General features: G+C 35.1%; 1 protein-coding gene across 3 annotated transcripts; it reads left to right on the forward strand.

The window, feature by feature from the left end:
- Nucleotides 1-4,699: 4,699 nt before the first annotated feature.
- Nucleotides 4,700-18,499, forward strand: LOC106069604 (maleylacetoacetate isomerase-like). Of its 3 annotated transcripts, XM_056023993.1 has the most exons (9): nt 4,857-5,078; nt 9,687-9,738; nt 10,828-10,895; nt 11,091-11,171; nt 11,910-11,987; nt 14,661-14,784; nt 15,159-15,261; nt 17,320-17,452; nt 17,963-18,499. In XM_056023993.1, the coding sequence occupies exons 1-8, from the start codon at nt 5,064-5,066 to the stop codon at nt 17,423-17,425; spliced, it is 627 nt and encodes a 208-aa protein (XP_055879968.1). In that variant the 5' UTR covers nt 4,857-5,063; the 3' UTR covers nt 17,426-17,452; nt 17,963-18,499. The 3 variants fall into 3 exon arrangements, with proteins under 3 accessions (XP_055879967.1, XP_055879968.1, XP_055879966.1); XM_056023992.1 differs by lacking the exons at nt 4,857-5,078; nt 17,320-17,452 and adding an exon at nt 4,700-4,720; XM_056023991.1 differs by lacking the exon at nt 17,320-17,452.
- The last annotated feature ends 7,635 nt before the right edge of the window (nt 18,500-26,134 follow it).

The raw sequence follows: 26,134 nt of genomic DNA on the forward strand, positions 1-26,134 counted from the left end.
ACAACATAAGAATATTCACAAGGTAACCTGGATCTCACCTGATGGCAACACCCAGAATCAAATAGATCATATACTCATTGATAAGAGACATGGATCAGACATACTAGATGTAAGAAGTTTCAGAGGAGCTAATGCTGACTCAGACCACCTACTAGTAAAAGCTAAATTTAGACAAAGAATAAGTACCATACACAATTACCAAAGAAAGAGAGCACAGCAATATGATAGTCAAAAACTCACAAAGGATCCACTTGTTGCAGAAACTTATAGAATGGCACTCCAAACACAACTGACAACATTAGAAAAGGACTGCGAAAATAACATAAATGAGCATTCGGAAATAATAAAGCATGCTATCAAAAGAACAGCAGAAGAGGTAGTTGGATTTAAACAAAAGAACGAGAAAATAGGGTGGTATGATGATGAATGCAGACAAACTATAGAAGAGAAGAACAATGCCCGAATGATAATGCTACAGAGAGAAACCAGGAACACTAGACAGCAATACAATGAAGCAAGAAGAAGGGCCACAAAAGTTGTAAGAAAGAAAAAACGGAAATGGGAAAAGTCCAAGATTACTCAAATTGAGGAACTAGCAAAGGAGGGAGACATGAGAGGAATGTATATGAAAATTAAAGATGAAAAGAACGGATTTCAAGCTAGATCACACATGTGTGAGAACAAAGATGGTCAGCTTATTACAGAAAACAGCAGGGTCATTGAGAGATGGGCTGAATACTTTGAGGAGATCCTAAATACCACTGAAGATGGAGACAATGGAGAATATGAACTGCCGCATGGGGGACCAGATCCCTTAGTGAACCCTCCAACACTCATTGAAACATCAGAAATAATTAGGACCATGAAGAATCACAAAGCACCAGGAGAGGACCAAATCACAGCAGAACTAATTAAATATGGAGGGAAAGACTTACATTCCCAAATACACAGACTAATATCAAGAATTTGGGAAGAAGAAGTAATACCAACAGAATGGGAAACGGCTCTTATAACCCCAATACACAAAAAAGGATCCAAGTTAAAGTGCTGTAATTACAGAGGAATCTCTCTACTAAATGTGACTTATAAGATACTGTCTAGGCTTATAACTAAGAGACTTGGAAAATATTCAGAAGAAATCTTAGGTGACTACCAATGTGGTTTCAGACCCAACAAATCCACAACCGACCACATCTTCACACTAAGATGTATACTAGAAAAATGCCATGAATACAACATACCAATCCACCAACTCTTTATAGACTATAAAATGGCTTATGACAGTATCAGAAGGAAATACCTATATGACACACTACAGGATTTTGGAATACCCAATAAGCTGACAAGACTTATACATATGACATTAAACAACTCAAAAAGCAAAGTCATAATACAAGGAGAACACTCACGGGAATTTAGGATTAAACGAGGATTAAGACAAGGAGACGCACTTTCCTGCATGCTTTTCAATTTAACACCGGAGAGAGTTATAAGAAATATACACATAAACACAAGGGGAACTATTACTAACTACTTCAGGAGAGAAAACATGGGTCCACAACCAACAGGGACGATATACAGCCAACCTCTACAATACCTTGCTTATGCCGATGACATTGCCTTATTGGGTAAAGAAACCTCTGACATCGCTAGAGCCTTCATACAACTAGAAGAAGCATCTCGACCAGCAGGACTTGAGGTCAATGACAGTAAAACCAAGTACATCACAATGACAAGAGACAATCAAACAGAGGGACAAAATATCAAAATCAAAGACCACGAATTTGAAAACGTCCAAACTTTCAAATATCTAGGAAGTACTATTAATTTCAAAAATGACCTACTAACAGAAATAAAGGAAAGAATAGCAGCAGGCAACAGGGCATTTTATAGCACCCACCATCTACTTAAGAGCAAAATGATTTCAAGTAAAACCAAGAAAATAATATACAAAACTATAATAAGACCAGCAGCAATGTATGGAAGTGAGACCTGGACACTGACAAAGACATCTGAAAATTTACTTAACACTTGGGAAAGAAAAATCCTTAGGAAAATCTATGGTGCCATACAGGATGAAACAGGGTGGAGGACACGCACTAACCATGAGTTATATCAATTATATGAAGACCCACCAATAGTGAACGAAATAAAAAAGAACAGACTACGTTGGGCAGGTCACCTTGAAAGAATGTCAGACAACAGAGGGGCGAAAATCGTATACAGGCAAAAACCAAAAGGCAGGCGACCCAAAGGCAGACCCCGAATGCGATGGATAGATGACGTGGAAGCAGATCTGAAGCAGCTTGGGGTTAGGGCGTGGAGACGAAAGGCCCAGGAGAGATCTGAATGGAAGGATGTGTTAAAGCAGGCCAGAGCCCTCCATGGGCTGTAGCGCCACTGGGATGGATGGATGGATAGGTCTCCGGATCTTCGTCTTCATCAATTAGGGTTTGCCGGAGACGAGCTGTAAGCACCACCAAGCTTCAGGCGTCTGTAATGAAGTTCCTGCCTTAGCTCTTTAACCAAAAGCTGGTCTAGTTGTTTCAAAGATGCTATTGAGCTAGAATCCTACCTCCTCTCGTTGAGTCGCCTATAATCCCACTTCTGACACCAATTGTAAATAACTGAAGTGAGGCAACTCAACGAGACAAAGACGTTTATTTACACGGAGACATGACAAACAAAAAGGGGCATCTGCCTTGAGCACGGCATCTCCATATTGGCTCTCTACTTGGGCGGAAATCGTTCTCTCTCTCTCATGTCAACATCCGACTTGTTTAGTCACAGATAGTGCGCACCTTCTTTCTGCACTATCTTGGATGGCGGTGCGCATGGCTAAGTCATAACAGTATTATGCGAGGGACATTCTAGGTACATGGATTCCCCCCCTGGATTCTGAGTAGCCAAATTCTAGCCATTTTTTTCGCACCATCAAATTAATTAACTTCTAAGTAGTAACTGAACAAGTAGTGCTTCCACTGGTTAGTGTAGTAGTAGATTAGCCTAGGCTTATCAGGAATTGATGACCAACCATGTACGTGCACGCCTATTTCTTCTTCTTCATCGTTCTCATTGTTATGTTGGAGTGTTCATATGACTAGACCAATACATGAGATGAACTGCGCAGTGGTTTCCAAATCAGGGAGCTCTCCATATAGTTTTCTTTCTATTTGGGGTGATTTGGGGCCAATGTCTTATACGGCCTCTTGGTAGAGAGAGCAATTTTGGAGGACGTGGTCGGCATTTTCTGGTGATACTCCACATGGACAGATTTCACTGGTTCCAATTTTGAGCTTCCGGTACATGTGTTGTCGCATTCTGTTGTGTCCGGTCCTGAGTCGAAATATTAGACGTTGGTCTTGTCAGGGTAGCTTATAATAAGCGTCATATTTCTTGTGATTAGGATGGGAGCTCGTCCATTTCTCATTTATTTTGTCTACAATTAATTTCTTTATTTCTTCTGGATAGAGTGCAGAGTTTACTTGTGAGTTTGTTCTCCCACTCTTGGCGAGTGTGTCAGCCTTCTCATTTCCTGCTAGTTGTATGTGAGCTGGTAGTGCACGCCTATGAATATCCACATTTTAGCCAATTTTAAATTTTATAATGAAATACATCTTCCAGATTTTTTTTTTTTTATATTACGTAGATGTTGATTTAATCAGATCCTGGGGGGGGGGGGGGTGCAAGTGCACCACCATGTACTCCTCTGCGGGTGCCCAAACATTATTGATTCAAGAGCTTAATAAATTAATGTTCAAGAAAATTTTGCGCATTGGCTTAAAATTCTAAGTCTAAATCTAAAGGCCTATCATTGGAATATTATAAAGTGTAGTAACTTAATAAGTAGTGCTTCCACTGAAGTACAGTTATAAAGATATGTTATTATTGTAACAAGAATACGCAAATCTGTAGTTCATGTCCAAACCATGTACGATTTTTTATAGGCTTGCAATACTTTGCACTATACGGCGTCAAATATTCTATAGCATGTTAGTCGTGACGATTTTTTTCATTTGCACACATATTTAGGTATTATGAATGCCACAAGGTATATTATCAGGAGACATTCTGTATGGTGATTTAACAGAAGGCAGGAGATCCGCCAGTCGTCCACTGCTAAGGTATACTGGTGTCTAGATATGGACAAAATACTCGGCCTATGCTGCTCCCTGATGGCTAGTGTTTTTTTACCGTAACTGTCCATAGCGAAAGCGTTGGTGCTAAATTTACCTCTTTTGTGTGAGACACAATCAACAGAAAAATACGAATCCATTCGAGATTTAAGTCTCAACTTTGAGATCTTTGACTGTTTGGCGAATCTTAAAATAACTACTGCAAGTGAAACCAAGCAAACTGCACGTGTGTAGTAAATGCCTCTCCTCTTGTTTCTGATTTGTCTTTTCATTGTCGTTAATTAGTCATCTGTTCTTGAACCAGTTTCCACGGTGTTGCAGTCTTTCCAACTTAACATAGCATAACATATTGACAGTTTCGGCAGCCACAGTCAACGTTTGCAGTTTTTGTTTGATCGAACGTAGGGAAGCACTGTCCTCACGGATAAAGTTAACAATTGTGTACAGTGAATACTTTGTTCACGTTTTTTTTTTTTTTTTTTTTTATTTCATGAAAAAGAAGTATTTACTATGCACTTAATATCGATTAGGTATGAGGGCCGAATATTATAACAAGAAAGTTTAGGCTACGATTTTGAGCCATGGTAAGCTGCTTGCACCCCCCCCCCCTTCCTTGCAAAAAATCCTGCGGGCGCCCATGCTACCATCCAAATACCCCGCACTGTCTAAGTTAATAAACGAATGTATAATAAACCATCAAATTATTAAAACAATTTCGTCTGTCAGAAATGTTCATGTCACATAACTCTGTCTAGACTCTCTAGATCTACTAGAATCTAGAGATCTAGACCCTATAATAATAATACTTAATAGATCTAGACCTAGCCTCAGACTAGAGTGACAGAGTCTAGAGTGTTACTACTAGACTCTAGAGTCTAGAGTGACTAGACCTATGCCATAGGCTATGGTTCATGCATGAAATAATGCATGATGACAAATAAAGTAAAAATGTAGATCTAGTTTCTAGATTATAGAGTCTAAGATCTCTAGATCTAGATCTAGACTAGATGTAGATCTAGATCTAGTATCTTATTACTATTACTATAGTTACATAGTAGATTGTATGTTTTATATTTTTTTATCTAGATCTACACCTAGAGATTTACTGAGTAGACTTGTAGTCTACCTAAATAAAAATAAAATAATAAACTTTACTAGATTCTAGATCTAGAAATAATCTAGATCTATAATATATCTTACACTTACTGACTTAGTCTTAGCATAAGTACTAGATCTAGATCTATAATTTTTCTATAATAATAAACACTAAAAAAAACAGTCTAATACAGATTACACTTGATTATGATACATACTTTACATAGTATTAGATTCTAGATCTAGATCTAGATTTCTAGATTCTAGATCTTCTAGATCTAGATTTCTAGATCTAATAGTAATACTAAGGACTAAGTCTAAGATGACTAAGACTAATAAGTATACTTACTTATTCGTCTTAGTAACTTACTTACTAGATTATAAAAAAAAAATCGCTTTATCAGTATCATAAATAATCATCATTATAAATCATGTACTCATACTATTAATCATACTATAATTAATACTAAAGTCTATCAGTTACTATATTTATATATATTATTATATACTTTACACAGATCTATGTATTACTTATTTACTTGAGTTACTGATTAATACACGATTGTTTCTGATAGGTACTTCGATAAACTGACCTAGATCCATTTTTTTTGTCTCCCAAAAAATGGCTGAAAAGTGTGTCAGCACATTTTACCCTTTTTTTAGGGGTGGTCATTTCCATCAAAGTTTTAGCACATTGTATTTGATTTGAGGACTACTTACGATTACTTTTTGTAAACATAAGATATATCAGAGATCATTTTTATTTGCCTTTGAAGTCAATCTGTTAAATTTTTCTTAACAAAAGTTTATGTGAAAGTTGACATTTTTTCCTATAAAAGTTACAACAATGCTGTTTGCTACAATAATTTATCATATTATGAAATGTTTATATTTCAAATTTCATTAAATTCTCTTGGCGCACTTTAAAGATATTTGATATTAAAATTAACAAAGACAAAGAAGGGTAAAATTTTCTTTTTTAAATAAAATAAAAGTGTTTATAGTTACAACAATCTCACTAATTCTATTGAATTTAGCATGTAAGTTTGAACTTTGTAGAAGTTGATGGTTAAAATCTATTTTTAGTAACAACCAACACTGTGATTTACTGGAAATGGTCAATTTCTGTCTAACCCGAGCTATTTTTAGAAGCACACATAGGAATTTTTCATTTAGATTAACTTTTATAGTGTTTGAATGCTTGATTATGGAGAGGGAATGTGTCTTTATTATAATGACTTTGTAATCTGCAAATTTTAAAGTAAAAATAAATATTTTAAATTAATAATATTAAATATTAAAAAATTTTTTTAAATATTTTTAGCTCATCGAACTATTAATTAATTTTTTTTTTCCAAGTGTTTTTTTTCTATTAGTATACATGTAAATTAATAGTTAATAAATGAGTACATTATACATACTTTTAAAATGATGAGCTATTACTGCACAAAAATTCAAGTAAAAAATCTTTTAATAACTTCTAAAAAAATCGCAAGGTTTCTTTTTTATTTTATTGTCCGATGCAAGAAATTTTTCATTTACAATCTAATTTTTAAAGCATTTAAATTCAGGCATTTTAAAATGATTAATTGCCAGTGCTCTACAAAAAGGTTAAAACTGTTTTTTTATGAAGTTTATGAAACTTATAGTCATTAAATTTTAGGAAATATTTTTCTGCGCAGTGCTATTTTCATTTATAATTTATAAGAATTATCTATCTGATGCATATAAATAGCTATTTATATACAGTAGAATTATAATTCAACAAAATAAAACACAATACAGATCTCTGATTTTTTTTATTTGGGCTCATATCGACATATAATGACAAAATCACATATATTTTTTGTCGAGGCTTTTTTTTAATATATTAATTCACTTTTTTTCAAAGATTTTATTGCTTGGTCTTATTTTTTAAATTTATTTTAACAGAATACTGCTTAATGTAAAAGAGTGTGATGTTTCAACCCCATATCTTTAAGACTTTTTATAATACAGTTAATTTAAGTTCAACTGTCAGTTGTTTCGGTCACAGATTTTTTTTTGCTTTACAAAGGCTAAAGAAGGCTAATTTTTGGCCTCTAAAAATTTAATAACTTCCCTCACAATTAACTCAGCAATATAAAATTGGTATCATTGGAAAGCATTTCTCAAGCTCTATCTAACTAAATATGTTCCATTGCATTGTGATCATTTTGAAATTTTTATCGAAGTACCTATTTCTGACTTTCCTTCGTCCTTCATTCAAATGAAAGGCCAATTTCAATATTATATAAGTTCTAATGAATATTAGATCTAGACTTTATAAGATGCTATATGATTATAAGGCATAATAAATAATATGCATCGTCTGTTTGGGACGCCTGGCTCACAACTCAAGAAAATAAACTAACCAAGATCAATATTTCAATATTATATATTTAATATAGTATAGTATAGACTCGAAAGTCTAGATGTAGTAGTAGATCTTGACCAAACACAAAATTGTCAAAATAGAGCAGTGAAATTTAGATAATCTAGAGACTAGTATTATAACAAACAAATATCAATATCTTCATTTGATTAGAGTAGCACCATGGTCCATTTGTCGTTGAAAAATAAATTGAATTCTCTTGTCAGCATCTCTTAAAGGATGTGCCTCAAAGTTAAAGAAACACTTAGTGATAGTTCTAATCATGGGCGTAGCAGGATTTTTTTTTCGGTGGGGTTTAGGGGGGGATTTTTTTTGCCCCCCCAACCTTGCGAAAACAAAATATTTGTATGTATGTGTGTGTGTGTGTGTGTACATAATCTTTATTACATTCTGACCCTTCATTCTTTCGGAACATGGTTATTGTGCCCTAGAATAGGTTATTCCTGTAGTTAGTGTGAAAATTGTTGAGTCCCAGCCATTGCTAGCAAGGGGGTCCCCCAGCGCGGGCTGAAGCCCCGCCGCCAAGAGCACTATTTCTGGTATTGAATGGCAACAAAATACATATTCTGAGGTATCTACAGTGCATTTTCCTGCTATTAAAAAGTCTTATTTCAAACCTAGTGTGCTATTTTTACTGACTTAGACTCTTGCATCGTAAGGGGCATTTGCGGTCAAGCTGTTTCCACAAAAATCTGTATCTGGTAATGTCTGAAGCCTCTTACCACCTGCTCTGAGGACCTCCATGAATGTGTGGCGCCAAGTTGTACTAGGATGTCATCCCATTTCTTATTATGCATAATTCATTTTGTTGGAGAACATGTCCCGCAAACCTCATGCGACGCTCTGTCACAATCTTACTATAGGGTCAACTTCCAGTTTGGCATAGGACTTCCTTGTTTTAGACCCGATCTCTATAACTGACTCCTAAAATCTGTCTTAGCCATCTTTGTTGAGCCACATTTAGTGTTTTTCAATTTTGGCAGATGACTATTCACTGCACTTTATTAATGGAGCCCCGCCACTGGTAGAAATGTGTAACCTCTCTTGAATATACTCTTAGAATTAGATGACTGTAGTTTACTTTAGATTTTTTATCGAAAAGGGAAGTTTTATCGTCAAAATCATTTGTTGGGGGTTTTAAACTAAAAAATCTCAGGACTTACTTTGTTGTTTTTTTAAATTCAAAACCCCATTTAGCTACGATCATAGAATTTGGTAACTGTAGTTTGCTTAAGAATAATATTGAAGATAGAAGTTTTCCACCTCAGAATGCTCTGTTGTGGGATTTTAAACTCAAAACCATCTGGAGGAGAGGAGTTTAAACTCAAAACCCCCTGTTGGCTTGCTTTTTTTTATATTGAAGAGGTATTTTTTAGCATCAAATCCCGATGGCGGGGGGGTTTAAACTCAAAACCATTTGGGTAAGCTCATAGAATTTAGAGTGTGTAAATTAATTTTTTTTTTATTGAAGATGTATTTTTTAGCTTCAAACTCCACTGGAGGGGAGTTTAAACTTAAAACTGAGTCAAAACACATTTAGCTATGCTTATAGCATTTTGAGTGCATAATTTGCTTTTTTTTTTTCATATTGAAGAGGGGTTTATCGTAAATTTTGGAGGGGGTTTTAAAATCAAAATTTTCCTTAACTGTGCTCTTGGTATTGGGGGATTGTCGTTTGCAATTTTTTGTTTTGTTTTGTCAAAGAGGGGGATTTAACTGCAAAATCCCTGGTAGGGGGTTTTAAACTCAAAACCCCCTGGTAGGGGATTTAAAATCAAAACCCCCTTGGCTGCGCTCGGGCAAGTGATGGTTTAGCATTAAAATCTCACCTAAAATAAACAAAATCAAAGCAAAAAATCAGTTACTAAAGTCCCCCCCCCCCCCCCCCCCCCCCCCCCGGGTATTTCATTTCGGGGGAGGGGGGGGGGTTTGAACCCCCAACCCGGCTATGCCCATGGTTCTAATCCTTCATTGTGAATTTTATCATTTTATTGTCTATTTTAATTGTTTTATTGTTATATTTCTTTTTTTTTTTTTTAAAGGTAATTTTGTACAGCTTTTTTAGAAGCTCTGCATCATGGAGAGTGAGAATAGGTATGTTTTTACAAAGCTTTTATCAACTCACTCTGTCTGTCTGGTAAAAAGTTTGTGCACATTTTTCTCCCACACCCAATTTTGGATCAAGCTGAAATATTGCACAATTACTTCTTTTGCCTGACAAAATATTTTGTTTGGTATCTCAAAAAAGGGAATGAAAATGTACTTGACTGATGTGGTGGTATAAGTTGAATATACTTTGTAGGTCATTGCTTTAAAGTTGAAGTTAACAATAGATAACTATAAAACCTTCTATTTCCATAAGCGATTCACTGGCAGAGTGGTTAGTGTATTGACCTGAGGGGGCTTTAGCCCACAAGTTGGAATTCAGGTCATTCTCTTTTTTTTTTCATTTAAAAAGCAATCACCCAGATACCCTCTTCTTTTTCCCCTAACCCTTTCCAACAGGTTCAGACAAGTCATAGGATAGTAGTGTATTGAGAAATCTAAAAGCATGAAATTGTACTAAGCAAAAACAATAGGTAAAAATATTTATAATCACGCAGATTTATTATTGTTAGTCAAGATATATTAGAAATTTAAATACATAACTGATCCAAACTAATTAATACAACTATGCTTAATATAAGCTTTGTTTTTTTAAAAAGTAGTTATTATGTTTTATTGTTCAGGATATATAATATATATATATATATATACAGGGTGCGTCAAAAAAATGTATACACATTTTGAACTGTCATAGACGATTTATTTTGGACATGCAAAGCTTAATGTCCGATTGGAAAAATAAATGTGAGTAATGTTCAAACTGGTGGCCTTCAGCATGAATACATTGCTGAGTACGAGTAAACACTGATTCCGTACATCGTACCATGTCCACTGAGATTTCTGTGCACACTGCCTGAATCTCATTCCACAGTGTGATCAGGTGACATGGTTTACGTTTGTACACCTCATCTTGATCTGTGCCCCATAAGAAGAAATCCAGCTGTGTGAGGTAGAACGGGAAATCCATTGTCTATGACAGTTCAAAGTGTGTATACATTTTTTTTATAATTTAGAAAATTGTTAATCTGAAAAATAAACATTTCATGATCACTTTTAAAAAATTATTCTGCCACTTAGCCCTAGCATTCAAAGAAATAAAGTATGAATATAGAGCTGTAAACCTTTTCCAGGATGGAGGCCAGCAGGTTAATTTTTAAAAAACATTTATTAAATATTATTATTCATATAATGCACATATCTTATGACATTATTATATTTCTTTACCTTTTTTCTGTCATTAGTAGTTGCAGTCTACCTTCTATAAATAACCTTTCTTTTTCTTTCTCCAACCTAATGGCTCTTGTTATTTATTTTCTATGTATGCTATTAATCACTATTAGAATTCTGAAGAGTACAAGCGTGTCAATCCAATGGGACAAGTGCCTGCTCTCATAATTGATGGTCACACACTAACCCAGTCTGTAAGATTTTTTTTTTTTTTACTTATACACATTACTAGTTGATTTGGGGATGTGCAGGTGCAGCTACCCAACATTCATGCTAAAAAAAATATTTTGATGGGTCTGCAACTTTTAAGTTATTTTTTTTTTTCTTTAATTTTTACAGATTATACTTTAAATATTACAGTTGTCAACACTGTCATGGTTAAAAAAGTCTGTTTGTAGTGTACTTCTAACACATAAATGCTGCTCTAGATTTACAGCAGTGCATCAACCCAGTGCCTTACACTTGCCTCCACAAACTGAAAAAAACTTTTTTACTAAGATATGCTTATAAAATATATTTAAAAATAAATATTGCATGTTTTTAGATATAAGTATTATTATTAATAAGTAAATTTGATAAAATATTTCATAAAAAGTATTTAAGTCTCCACAAAAAATGCAGCCTAGGGCCTCAAATTACTTAAATCCATTCTGGAATGAACGTAAATGTAATTACGTTAGCTACAGACCTGAAGTATGTTGTTGTATTTATAATGCTTTGAGTTCATCAAATATTAAAGAATCTCCACTATGGGCTGACAAGTTGACACTGAGAAATATAATATAGACATAGGAAAGGATAAAATCAAATCTAATGATTGGTTCCATTGAGCAATGAGCAATGTTTATTCTGTATTTATTGTTATTTGTTGTTGAAAATTTGACAAAAAGCAATTAAGAAATTATTTTGAATTTAATTTATTTGTTGGCCAGGTATCTATTATTGAATATCTTGAAGAAAGAAACCCAGATCCACCACTCCTTCCTAAAGACAAATATGGCAGAGCTCAGGTAATTAAAAATCCTTCAACTTACAAAGGTGCTTAAGCCTGATAATTAATACAAAGGCTTGATTAGGTGCTGATCATTATCAATTAACTTGATTTAGATGTTGAACATCCATATTGATATTCAGGGTTATATTTGCAGCTTTCATCATCATTCCAATGTTATAATGTAAGTAAAGGCTGAATTTCTAATGGGGATTTTAGAGTGTCCACCCCTCTTTTGGAAAAGAAAATAAATAAGTTTGTATTCTTACAAAGTCAACACTCAGGCTGCGAAAAGGAGGAACTCCTCAATTCTTTGAAGAATCTGAGCTGGTTTGGTCATAATGTAAGACATGACTTATTTTCAAAAGTCATCCTTAAAGATATTTTGGAGGGAGCATGAAGAAAGGGTCATGCAAAGAAAAGCTGGCTGGACAACATAAAAGAATGATGTCTCTTGATGTCTTGCTAAAACAGCTGCTGACCAGGAAAAATGGAGGGATTCAGTTACACAAACTGACACAGTACCCTTACGACAAAATTCAAGTGACAGGCGATGATGATGATGACCCCTCTTGACAGAAACTTGACATACGTTGGGAAAAATAAATGTAGTTAGGCTTAGACCTGTCAACATATCTTCATTAACTCTATTCCACAAGTACAGTTGAGGGCCTCATTAGTATCAATGGAAACCTTTTTTTTTCAAGAGTTGTTAGATGGTTGAAAATGTTCATTATTTTGAGTGCTTTATACCTAACGCTTATCAGACTTTGTCTCAGGTGTATAGGTTTTTAGCGGTCCCGAAAGGGGAAAAGACGCTATTAGTTTTGTGTGGAATGTCTGTCCGTCCGTCCCGTTTAGATCTCGTAAACTAGAAAAGATAGTGAAAATCCAATATCATAATATTTTAGACCATTCAAGGTTCTGATGCAGCAGCTACTTTTTTCTTTTCTGAAAGCGAAAAATCTTTTTAAATCACTTATGCAAGCAGTTTTTTCATAAAAATACACCACTTTTACAACTATTCACTATTAATAGTAACAAACATGGGAGGCTCTTTATTAGGGGAGATTGCTATTTACCATATTTTTTACTCATTTATGCAAACGGTTGTAGATTTTTATGGCAAAAAATTTTTTTTTTACATTTGTTTTGTTAAGTTATGTAAGTTCTGATATGCTAAGTCCTATATTTACACACAAAAATTTTTTTACTATTTTTTTAAAGAGAAAAAATCTATTAAGTAGGCATATAAATTGGACAGAATTTAAAACAACAATTATTGAGTAGTTTTTCATATTATCGCGTGAACTGTAGTGCTGCATAAATACTATAGAACACTTTACCAAAGGAAAAAAATATTTTTTTAAATTTTTTTTTTTACAGAAATGTTGTTTTCTTGAGGAATAAGAGATTGACCCTTTACAAAACTGTTAGATCAATTAGATATTCAGTATAAGTCATCAGTTAGGCCAGGTTCACATTCACTTTCACCTATGCTTTGGTCTGCTGGACTGCTGGGGCACCACACAAGATCTGTTTACCTTTTTTCTCCATTCTTTTTTGTCATTTGTCTTTGATAGAATTTCATTCTGATAATATCAAAACCTGCCTTTTTATCTGCCTGGGTGGACCACTTCGGGGGCCAATTTTCAGTTTCCACACAAACTGTCTTTCTAACCTTATTTCCTTTAAGTCCGTAGACCCACAACCTTCATAGTCTTTTGAATTTTCCTGGAATGCTTTCTTATAGCCACACAAGAGAGAATACTTTGGAGGCCCTTGCCCATCAGTTTCAGCTTTGTGTTTAATTCTTCATGTGTTAGTTCAGCAATTAGTTTGTTATTCATGTTCTACAAATCTTTGGTCCAAAAACAAGTTGAATATACTCATTGCTTCCTTAACATTGGTCATGTTTCTTATTTTACTATCATTCCATCTCCTAGACAATAAATCATAGCAAAGTACCTTCTCCAATATTGCAGTTTTGGGACAGAAAAAAATATATTAACAATAATAGTTCAGTTTAAATTACTTTATTCATGCTTCTTTTTAGTGATAGTGAATACATAAAATAAATCATGGGGCTTCTGAAGAGCATGGACCAATCATTTGAGTCAATTATAATTATAAGTTAAGTTGCTCCCCTCCTTTGTGTCATATAGAATTTTAAGTCTTTGATTTCTTTATACCTTTTTAAAATTAATCTTTGTCTACTCAATTTTTACCTTTTGTGTTTCAATCTAGTGCTTGTCTGGAAACACATTCATGTATAATTAGTAACAAAGAATCAAATTGTCAATATTTAAGCATATGTTCAATTTTATAAATAAAATTTATACCTACTCAAATACTAATCCAACTCAATGTCTGGCATTAACTCTAAGCATTTATCTCTACCAACCATTTAAATGTGTAAAGAATATGTCTAACTAAAATGGTGTGTGTGTGTGTGGTAAGGGGTGATGGATGATACAGGACTTGTCTGTCAAAACTAGAATTTACTTAACCTGACATTATTGGGGGAAAAAAAGGAGTATAACTGATGTGGCATTGAAGGAGGTGAGCTGTAATAATTTGCATTTATTGAATGTTAGACTTTATGATAACCACCTCACCACTAATAAATATATGACTATGATCTATATTTGTGTATTTTATTAAAATTTCAACCACCATGTGTGGTAAACAGGTTCGTGCCTTGTCTGAAATTATCAATAGTGGCATCCAGCCATATCAGAACCTTTCAGTTCTAGACAAAGTAGGAAAAGGCAAAGATGAATGGGCTAAATCATTTATTGAGAAAGGATATCATGGTAAATACCTTTAATATAATCAGAAAATATTTGTCTTTTTTTATTTTTAGCAGCCCTTAAATATAGGTCATTATTTCTTCATTTCTTTCTTTCATAACTCTTTGTTTTGGAGTTTTACATTGGCATACAATTATGATGCAGTATCAAACCAGGATTATTTTTTACCATGATCCCACAATATCATGTATTATATAGCTTTTTGTCATTATTCCCCCTCCTTTTTAAGTATCATGCGATATCTTTTAAATTATTCAGTGTTTGGATGAAATATTAGTGCCAAATAAAAAAAAAACAATACCTGAGAGAAAAGTGTTCTTTAATGTTTTGTCTGGGTGTATGGGTGTACATTTAGAAATATTGACTTTTTATTTTAGGCTTGGAGACATTTTTGAAACAAACGTCTGGAAAATACAGTTATGGAAACACTGTTACAATGGCTGACCTCTTCTTAGTTCCTCAAATGTTTGCTGCTAAAAGGTAAAATCTGTCGGTGTGGTTTGTGCTAAGTGAGCATTTTATCTTATAACTAGACAGATATTTTCCCCCTGCCCACAGGTCTTAACTTGCCTATTGCTGATATAATCACTGATATAGTGCATGAGGAACAATTAAAGAAAATAATAATATTATATGTAAAGCGAATGCATGAATTCATGAATAAAAAATATTATGAATGGAGCTAAAAATAGCTAATTGACCTGAATTAAATTTTCTTAAACTCTTCCAGGTTTGCTTGGGTTTGCCCACTTTCCTCTTTCCTTGTGGGTTCCAGTCAAGTGCCTGCCTTGCAACATTGGTAGCTGGTTTTCGCAGGGTGTGTCCTATCCAGCTCCATTTTCGTTTTGTGATGTCTTGGGCTATGGGCTTTTGTCTAGTTCTCTCCCACAAATCGATAGTAATATTTTCTGTTATAATGCTTTCATAGAATTGGTCAACTTTTTTTTTTGAGGGTCTTAAGTCTGTTTTAGGGCTACAATACATATACTATGGTCTAAGTTAGTACCCAAAGAAAATTTCTGCCAAGTTTTATCAAGATTTGTCAAACTGTTTTGATTTCTAATTGGCACATACATGCATACATACATACGCATTACTTTCTACTTTATAGTATAGATATAATAGCAAGCCATTTGTCTTCATGCCTGAAGATTTAGGATGAGTTCAGTATTTCAGACTCATTTGTGATCTGCATATTTTGTCACATCTTGTGCAAAAGGGCCATTGTCTACTTGGGGTTTATTGAAGTTATTTGCTTCCTGTGCCTGTCTTGGCAGAGCTTTTCATAGGGTTTCAAATGTGTCTCTTGCTACCTTTGTATGAGTACTCCAGCTGTCCACTTTTTTGACTTCCTAAAAGGCTATTTTCTAATTCCTAAACTGAATGGCATTGTCAAGTTATTCTAGTTCAAATACTTTGAAGAGAAAATACAAATCTCCATCATAAAGAATGAAAGTGCCACATTCATATTATTAAATTATGTCTGAAGTTGAAGTGTACTTAGTCACCACTGCAAATAGTTATTATACCATTATTGTTTAAATCTTCCTTTGTGTTATTTCCTTAAATAGTTATTTTGTGAAATTATCTTAGTATATAGTATAATGTGCCTTAATCTTTCATAGCAAGCTCTGTTCACTCAGGTTTTATGGCATAGGTGGGGTAAATGTATGTGTGAGGTTTCCATGCTGCTTTATGCTGGAAAAACAAAACTCTACAGCTCAGCTCAAGTTAAATCATGAATTAAGTATGAATGGCATATCATGCTCCTTCTGAATCAGAACTCAAAAGGATTAAAATAGCAGCCAATATTTTTATATCGCTCAAACACCATGACAACTTTTAATTTAATTTTCTTTCTTTGTGCAAAAAGAACATATTCATTAACAAGAATGATTTTTGGTACAATTTATTATTGGTAGTGTTAACTACAATGCATCGGGCGATTACTTCATATGCTTTTGGTTATAGTAACTGAAAATTATTAACTCGCTTGCTTGAAAAAACAAAAGATGTTTTGGGTCACAAGGCCTGCATCAGCTACAAACAAAATAGACAAACAATTAATACAAAATATGCTTATAGTAATCTTATCTGTCTGATGATGTTGTCTTTCGAAGCAGAAGAGAAATGAGATGTGCTGGTGTAAAAGCATGAGAAATTGAAAGGAGAGGATGCTGTCTGATTAGGATAAATGGGAAAAGGGTTGAATGTTAAAGAAAAGGATTTTGGTTGTTGATTCCATGTGGGTGGAGGGTGGCTGACATGTAAATAAGTTTATTTTCAATCTGCAGATTTTTTTTTTTGTCATTACATTGTTTTATAACAATGATGAGGAGATCTGTGGTACCCCTGTGTTGTGTGCTATTCTTATTAATAACAGGTGTCTGGATGTTAAGGGATCCCTCCTCATCATCTATGCCATGAGCTATAAAGTATTTCACCACAGGATTATAATAAACTCTTAAGGATTTGCCTACCATTTTCTGCAATTCAGCATTAGTAGTTCCATCAGAATTAAAAATTATTATGTTGTAGATCAGACCTCCTGTGGTATGGCATGGGAAGACAGTTCAAACTCGGGACCATCGTGACAGCAGTCCAAAGCACTTACAGGATGACCAGGCAGCTATTTAAGCATTGATGGACAATACTATGAGCATTATTATCTGTAAGAGTTCATCTGTGGTATTTCTGTAAGATTAGGATTCAAAGAAAAGGTAGAGGATGTCTGAGCAACAGAAACTGCATGATTCAACAAAATGTGCAAGCATCCAATGGCAACAAATAAAAAAATGCAATGTTGATCAGTATCTGCCGTGAACCTCATTTGGGTATTGGAACAAAAATGCAAATTTTGAAAAAAGTAACTATGCTGAAATCCAAAATATGTTTTTCTTACTTTTGGGATGTAGACAAACAAAAACAAAGCAGAAATTCTTAAAAATAAAATTTGGCAGTAAATGGATTAATTTTTCATATATTCATAGATTAAAACTAAAAAAAGACTCAATTTTCATTACTTTAGCAGGTGTAATTACATCATTCTTTTCTATTTAGAACCACCTTAATTATTTATTGAGATAATTTTAAAAAAAACTAGTTGGAATTAAATGTTGCTGTGAAAATCTTAAGTGTGTTAGTACTTTGTAACAAAATGTATTTCTTTTTTTTTAACCAGATACAAAGTGAATATGGAACAATTTCCCACTATCAGTCAGGTATATGATTCTCTTATTGTGCTCCCAGCATTCAAGGCAGCGGATGCAGTTAATCAGCCAGATATGCCACCAAATTTCCAATAGAACTAATTACTTTTTATATTGGTACTGTATTTATACAATCTTTCTTCTTTAGTAATGATTTCTTAACATTAAAATAGTTTTTTTTGTCATGCTATGTTGATCCCATTTTGCTACACACAAAGTACTTAGCAGATGTAGATTGTGTTCTTGTTTATCTCTTCATGTAGAGCAACTTAGACATTGTACATTAGTTATTTAATTCATGTATAAATCTGTTATTCTTTTTTTCTTTTTCTGAACTTTAGAAATTAGAAAAGATTGAGAGGGAATTAGTGTATTATTTAGTGCTGTAAAATGCATTACTTATGTTAAAATGGATTTGTTCCCATTGTCATTTTTTTTCTAATATCTGTTAAATTCAGTTATGAAAATAAATGGAAGAGTAATATGTTTATAAAATGAAAAAAATTAGAGATTTATATTGTTTCTTCTTTGTGATTGAAATAGGTTGATTTCTTTCATATAGAAAGGGTCCTAGATTTGTTTAAAATTTATATTAGATTTTCATTTAAAATATGGACTTTTAAAATTGGTTTAAATACGATTTTGAAGTTATAATTCTATTTAGTAATTAATGTACATTGTTTCTGTGTTTTGATAGAATTGAAACAATATACTTGTGAACTCAAAAGGATTATCACCAAATAGTCTGAAAATGGAGGGATTTCTTGTCAATAATCACAACCTGTTATTCAGCATATTGAAATAAATCTACTCAACGACAAGGATAACAATGACACAGGTTTAATACCTAATAAAATACCATACATAAACAAATGCAACAATCCACCTTCGTTTTACAAAGCTTCCTTTGTAGCTGCCATACCTATGAGAAAGTCAAAATTTGTATATCAAATGTTTATTCCCCACGTTAAATGGCGTGCACCATAAGCACCAGTGCAGAGCAGAACTATTACATTGCCCCTTTCTTAAGTCTGTTCATCCCAAATTGAGACATGCTCATTACAGGGCAGTGGAGGTCTGCAGGTGGAGGTTGATTAGTGAGAGCGACAGATGGTAGGGAGCAAGTTCCCATAAAACCATCCACACTGCTCTCAGTAGGTGTTGTTTCCTTTCCCTCCAGTTGGCCAGCCCTCCCTTGGAACTCCTCTTTCAGATTGAATATACCTCGAATGAATCTTGTCATTACGTAGGCTTTAGTAGGCTACACTTAATAAAAAAAAGTTTTCCAATTCAAGTAATACCTTTTAGAAGTAATGTTGTCATGACATTCAATACTTATATACTTCTTACAAGTAACTGTCAGGTTTTTCACATTAACAAACACATGTATTATTCTATATTTTCTTATAAATGTTCCCTAATTTTTTCCTTAACTGAACATTTTGCACATTCTGAGTAGATATAGCGAAACATTTTGCTTATTATTTTAAAGAGAGATTAATTCACGGGGTTAATTATTTCAGTATTTCGTAGAACACATTTTGGGAAACACTGTCTTATAACAAATTTACATTTCAAAAACATATACGAGAACTGTTAAACACTGACAAAATATAGCTCTATGTCTATCAATCAGAGGATATGTCTGGCGTTGAAAGATAGCTACAGTCGGACAAAGTAGATGAAGTCAGGATGATCGAAAACAAATGGTTGATGTTCTTAGAGAATCCCAGAACGAAATGAAAGGCGCAGTTTTTGCAATGAATAATCACTCCAATAAGGTTTCAAATTGATTGTGGAGCTGAGATAAATACAATGTCAGAAGGTTCATTTCTATTTCTATGCTTGTCTTTGTCTTGGCTTGTTAGGGGTATGAATACTCTATTACACTTATTAATACTTGCTTAGTTACTCAAATAGGAACAATTATTACTTGATGTGACGAGATGTTAATTAGTTATTATTTGGCTTGTTTGTTTAAGTCTAGGGGGAGATTTTATTAATTTTATCCCGCTCACATATAAGATTTTGTACAGGCACACCGCAACTAACAGTAAGAACAGACCAATATTATACGTTTATAAATAAAATAATTTAATAAATGAACGTTTACAAAAGATAAATAATCAAATAAAATTATAATTTAGAAATGAAGTGAATGTGCTAATATCTAAAATAACTGCTCATCATGGATTGCTAATTATTGAGTGATTGGAGGAGAAGAATGTTCCTATGTCTGCTACTTATTTTCTTATCTGCTAGCCCGTGGGTCGTCTTCTGGCGGTCGTAGGACTGGCACTCAGAAGGATGAGTCATCCGGCTCTGTCTTAGGACGTCGGCTCGGGGTATTCTCTATGCTGTAGGCAAGCTGGCTCTAGGGTGAGGCCGCTGCCTGTTTAGCAATAGAGATGGTTGGTGCTGCAGACTAAGTTGTAGTGGGACGATCTCTCAGCTGTGATCTCTAGCTCGTAGAGAGCCGTGCTAACTCAACACCAGTTTATCTTCTGCTGCGAAGGTTGCTCTAATCTGTCGGCATTAGGCAATAACTATTGGGCAGTGGACAGTTTGGGCCGGGTACTGGGCAGTATAGGGCACTGTGGACACTGGGCAATATGTTAGGGCAAAGGACAGTAGGCAATGCCTTCTTGCTAACAGGTATGTAATTGGGGGGGGGGGGGTGTATCTGGTGTGGTCTGCCTCGGTTACAGCTTTCTATGGAGATCTGGTAGTTGTAGCAATCGTGTGTAGTAACCCGGGGTAGCAACCAGGCTGGGGATAAGACAGACAATTAGGAACCTCCTAAAGGCATTGAGCAGGGATTCCCATATGCCTTGCAATCAATCAGATGTAGGCATTGGTATCAATCTCAATAAGGCATTTAAGACAATTAGTTATAAGATGTTAAAGCATGCGCATATAACTCAATAACAAAAGGATATAAGTACGATAACCACAATAAATGTGCTATTGTACAATGTAGGATGATACTAGTCAAGATTCATCCATTAAATTTGATTACGACGATAAGTAATCAGTTACAGTAAAATGGGGAATTAGCATATTATATACTAAAGGATAAGATGAAAATAAAATATTAGGGATATGGCTACAGTAATAAGGGTTTGATATAGTTAATCAAAATTACATTCATCCAAGGAACTATAAGTTCACAAGGGTGGGAGACATAATAACATGTATGAGGGATATAATAGAAATGTGAATTGATTAATTTCACATGGGCTCTGTAAGTTTAGAGCACTGTGATCTAAGTTCTTAGACAGTACTTAGATTCACGAAAGGTTATTGTTTACATCCATCACTAAAATACGGGAATGGAGAAACATAACAAAATCAAATATAATAACTATGGTTTCAAATGTAGACAACCATAGCGGCATTAGTAATACTATATGAAGATATAGTATCGACATAAAATAGTACAATGTATATACATAATAAAGTCATAATATAATGACGGGGAACGTGGTTGTGTACTAATGTGTACTCACACATTCCTATAAGATAAAATGAGTGTAGAAAAATGTTTACACTTACCCGTTTGTCCCTAATGAATCCTCACAACTAAACTTCCTAACAGAGGAGACTGTATGAATCCTAGCGGGCCTAACTTAGAATGTTTGGGTCTCTCTATATATATAGATGGGACTTTTCGTTTAACGGGTGGGGAAGAAAGCTAGCTGATTTTCTCACATGTATCGATGTACCGGAGATGTCAGGCGTCAGATCAGATTTATGGTCAATATTTGTTGCCTACCGTGAGAGTAAAGTCTTAAGCGAATATGTATCTGTCCAGCCCGAGTGCAATGCTATTCTTAGAGCGATGGGTATCCTGCGCGGGGGGGGGGGGGGGGGGGGGTTAGGTGTGAAAAGTTATTAGGCCGCGGCGTGTAGCGCGGGTGCAGCGACTTCATTGTGTGCTGGTCACCTGTCCAGCGGTCAATAATTAAAAGTTAGCCCTCGAGAGGCTAGTTAATGTTTTACGTGGAGATTCGTCCCGTGAGAAACTTGCGAGGGGGGATAAATCCTACAAGAAATTAGTTATGGGTGGACAGGAAAATAATTGTTTTAAGTTAAAAATAAAGTTTCTCACGGTTTGCTGGGAAAAACTCAAATGAACTTTTGCATGCAAGTTTCGTATCGTCACACTTGATACACTTTAACTCCAGATATCCACTCAATTAGAATTACTTATTACTCAATAAAATTCAACTCCTGATAATAACAATAACTAATATTCAAAAAATCACACAACGACATCGACTCTCAAATGTTATTAATTCACAATCACTAGTCCATCATCTTTGAAATATATAAATACATAAACACCAGTCCAGGAAGCGACTGTCTAACCTTCCTGGACCGGGAACAAGACCACACTAACTTAACACACTCTCTCGCACATTCAAAGAAGACAATCATTCAGTTCACAACAGGTGCAACACTTTGCATTCATAACAAGGGGATATAGATGTAACAATCATACCAAAATATCAAACTAACATTCAATCTCGCCATACTTTCCCTTGACACCATACAGGAGAAATTCGTCAATAAGAATCTGATAGGAAAGGCAAACTACTTTTGAATTTTAAAACATTTTATGTAATTTTGTATCAGCTTGTTGCAACTTTGAAGATGGCGCTCTGCTGAAGAAAATGTCTTTGGTGAAGCAAGAATTAAATAGTGTGATTATATTTCATGATAAAAATAGTTGTGTATATTTTTTTTAAGTCAGTCAAATGTTGTATTGAAAACACTGTCGATCAACATTCTATGATTGAGCTACTTCCGAAGCCATAATTTTCACGCTGTTGAAAGTCATTTCTCATATTGCTTATTGTATTGCACTCGCTCTATCTAGTTTCAGAAACGCACATCTCTATTTTCTTTGAGCAAATATACTGATGACCAAGATCAAGCTTAAGCTGTGGTTTTCACATTAAACATATTGCGCACGTGTCTTTGGTTGAAATTATTCCTACAGCCAAAATTGTTCTGTCAATTTATGATGGAGGCACCCCTATAGCAAGGGACTTGCGGTTTAGTTCAAAACATTTGCCGGTTTTTCATTGCTAGCTGTAGCTACTAGGTCTATTGGTTTTTCATTGCTAGCTGTAGCTACTAGGTCTATTGGTTTTTCATTGCTAGCTGTAGCTACTAGGTCTATTGGTTTTTCATTGCTAGCTGTAGCTACTAGGTCTATTGGTTTTTCATTGCTAGCTGTAGCTACTAGGTCTATTGGTTTTTCATTGCTAGCTGTAGCTACTAGGTCTATTGGTTTTTCATTGCTAGCTGTAGCTACTAGGTCTATTGGTTTTTCATTGCTAGCTGTAGCTACTAGGTCTATTGGTTTTTCATTGCTAGCTGTAGCTACTAGGTCTATTGGTTTTACATTGCTAGCTGTAGCTACTAGGTCTATTGGTTTTTCATTGCTAGCTGTAGCTACTAGGTCTATTGGTTTTACATTGCTAGCTGTAGCTACTATGTCTATTGCCATGGTTTTACATTGCTAGCTGTAGCTACTAGGTCTATTGGTTTTACATTGCTAGCTGTAGCTACTAGGTCTATTGGTTTTACATTGCTAGCTGTAGCTACTAGGTCTATTGGTTTTACATTGCTAGCTGTAGCTACTAGGTCTATTGGTTTTACAAACTCTGTAGACATGTGTAGGCCTACTATCAGAAATACTCTGAACCGCTACAGTATTTATTTTTAGATATCCTGTCTACGGAGATCACGTACCAATGTCAGAAACTGGCGTTAATCTAATACATTTTTTAATGTCTTGAATGATGTCCACAATTACAGAGAAAAGGTGAATTGGACTTTTTTTTGGGGTCGGTGACACCCGGTGCGGCAATCTCTGGGTGTCACCCCATCCCAAAGGAATATGAAAAACATAGTTTATTTTGTTTCTTTTTGTTGGTCTGGTCAATACAAATTTAAGCTACGTTAATTGATGGTTACTTCCGAAAATGGTTTTCGATTGTAATTTAAAATGCTGTTTTTGACATTTTATCAATAGTTTTTACATAGATTAAAAATGTCACATTATTGAATTTAGATACATTGAGTTGAAGATATTTTTATTAGAGATTATTTGAGATGGTATTAGTCAATACTAGTGTTTCTCAGCTGCTTCCGACAAGGCCAATCAAGCACTAAACAGATTTTCGTCCTGCGAAACATCGTCGAGCAAAGCCTGGAACAAAGGATGTTCATCAGTTTGGTAGATTTAAAAGCGTTGGAAAGCGTCCGTCGGAATCACTATGGAAAATAGCAAGAAAATGAGGAATCTTGCACAATTTGCACATCTCTAATGCAAGTCAAGCTTTTGTGTCACAACAGACGGTGGAATAGCGGAATATTCGAGACAGGTGAGTTCTTAATTTTCTTATCCCCATTTCTCTTTCTTCTAGCCATCGACAATGTCATTAAAAAAACATTTAAACAGGCTACATTCGGATTCCCAAGGCGTAAACCAAACTGAGATGAATTTGAAGAAATATAGCATTTTTTAAAAATACAATTAAATGTTTACACGAGATGACGAATAAAGACGCACACAAAGCTATAATGCATATTGGGTGCAGGTCACCCAGTACCGTCCCTCCCCCCCCCCCCCCCAAAGTCAAACATTGCTCATACAAATCTTGAACAAATAGAAAAGTTAACCTTTTTTGACAGCGTTATCACAAGCAATGGAGATGCATATCACAATGTTCCAAGTCGGATTGGAAAGCAGGTGCCTTCTTTCAAAAAGTAGGCCTACGGCCTTTCTGAACAAAAAAATCCATTAGCCTGGAGATTAAAATCTACCTCCTCAATACAGTCATTATCCCAACGGCCACCTACGCTTCGAGACGTGAAAGGTTGAAAAGAGGCTAAACGTGACTGAGCAGTGATGGCTGAGAAGGATTCCATGAATAACATACCGAGATAATGTTACCAATGGAACATGAAAGCTGAAAAGAGGAAAATTAAAAAAACAAGGCCGTTCACGTCTAACATGAATTCCTGAATTTCGTGGGCACCAGCTGGGAAGTGGCTGTGAAAGTCGCCTTAGACTGATTTCTGTGGAGAAAGCTTGCAACCCTATGCTATGAATTCCTGAATTTCGTGGGCACCAGCTGGGAAGTGGCTGTGAAAGTCGCCTTAGACTGATTTCTGTGGAGAAAACTTGCAACCCTATGCGTCGAATCGCGCGCGAGGGAGCTTAGTATAAGTAGTTCTCAATATTCTACCACAAAAAAAAGTTACGTTTGTAACTGAACTGGTCAGATAAGATGTTTTGGGGAGAGCCTTAAACATATACTCAGAGTTGTCCAGGGCGAAGCCACGAGCGCCAAACCTTTTTCTGCATTTGTGAGCTTCAGAAATTCATTTCTCCTGGCGTCTACAATGCATTAAATTGTCTCATTGTAGGAAGATTAGGGGCCTACACATCAAATAAATTAAATTAAGAAGGGTTGCTAAGTGTTGTTGTCCCGACAGACGCCTCTCAAGGGAGCTGCAGGTTCACATGCAGCCACGTTGCAAACAAAGTCCAATGCACCGCAGTCATCCTCAGATAACAGTCTCACGTCCAGAAGATAGGTCTCTGCAGGTTCAAGTGGAAAATGTCTTCCTCTTGACAGCTCAGATTTAGAGTGGTTTGATTGACATTCATCTATGCCAATGTCGAAGTACATATGCCCTGTTGGTGGTTTTCTTGGCATCTAAATTCTGTGTGTGATGCGCCGCACGTACAGTTCATGCTAAACTTCTGGATGCAGTTGTCAATCTTCGAATTTCCTCGTGAGCACCGGCAGATAGGCAGAGGTCATTAAGGTCCATAGCAACAGGCTTGAACGCAGACCCAACGTTGTCTTCATCTGTCCAGCTCATTAAGGTACTGGTAACAGGTACAACAGGAACAAACACTTCAGGCACGTAACAGTCTTCAGTTAAGGTACTGGTAACATGTACAGCAGGAACAAACACTTCAGGCATGTAACAGTCTTCAGTTTCTTCATTTGTCTCTTTCCCTTCGATTTCGTACATCTCGTTGAGATCATCACAGCAATCGTTGTCACGTTTCTCGTCTTGAAAGTCACAACCACAAGACTTGCCCACAACACAGA

This window comes from Biomphalaria glabrata, chromosome 3 (assembly GCF_947242115.1).
Source record: "Biomphalaria glabrata chromosome 3, xgBioGlab47.1, whole genome shotgun sequence".
NCBI lineage: Eukaryota > Metazoa > Mollusca > Gastropoda > Planorbidae > Biomphalaria > Biomphalaria glabrata.

What these genes read in the sequence shown, in the direction of transcription:
- LOC106069604 (XM_056023991.1), top strand. An exon ending in GTCACACACTAACCCAGTCT is followed by an intron (nt 11,172 to 11,909) that starts GTAAGATTTTTT and finishes TTTGTTGGCCAG; the next exon opens with GTATCTATTATTGAATATCT. An exon ending in TATTGAGAAAGGATATCATG is followed by an intron (nt 14,785 to 15,158) that starts GTAAATACCTTT and finishes TTTTTATTTTAG; the next exon opens with GCTTGGAGACATTTTTGAAA.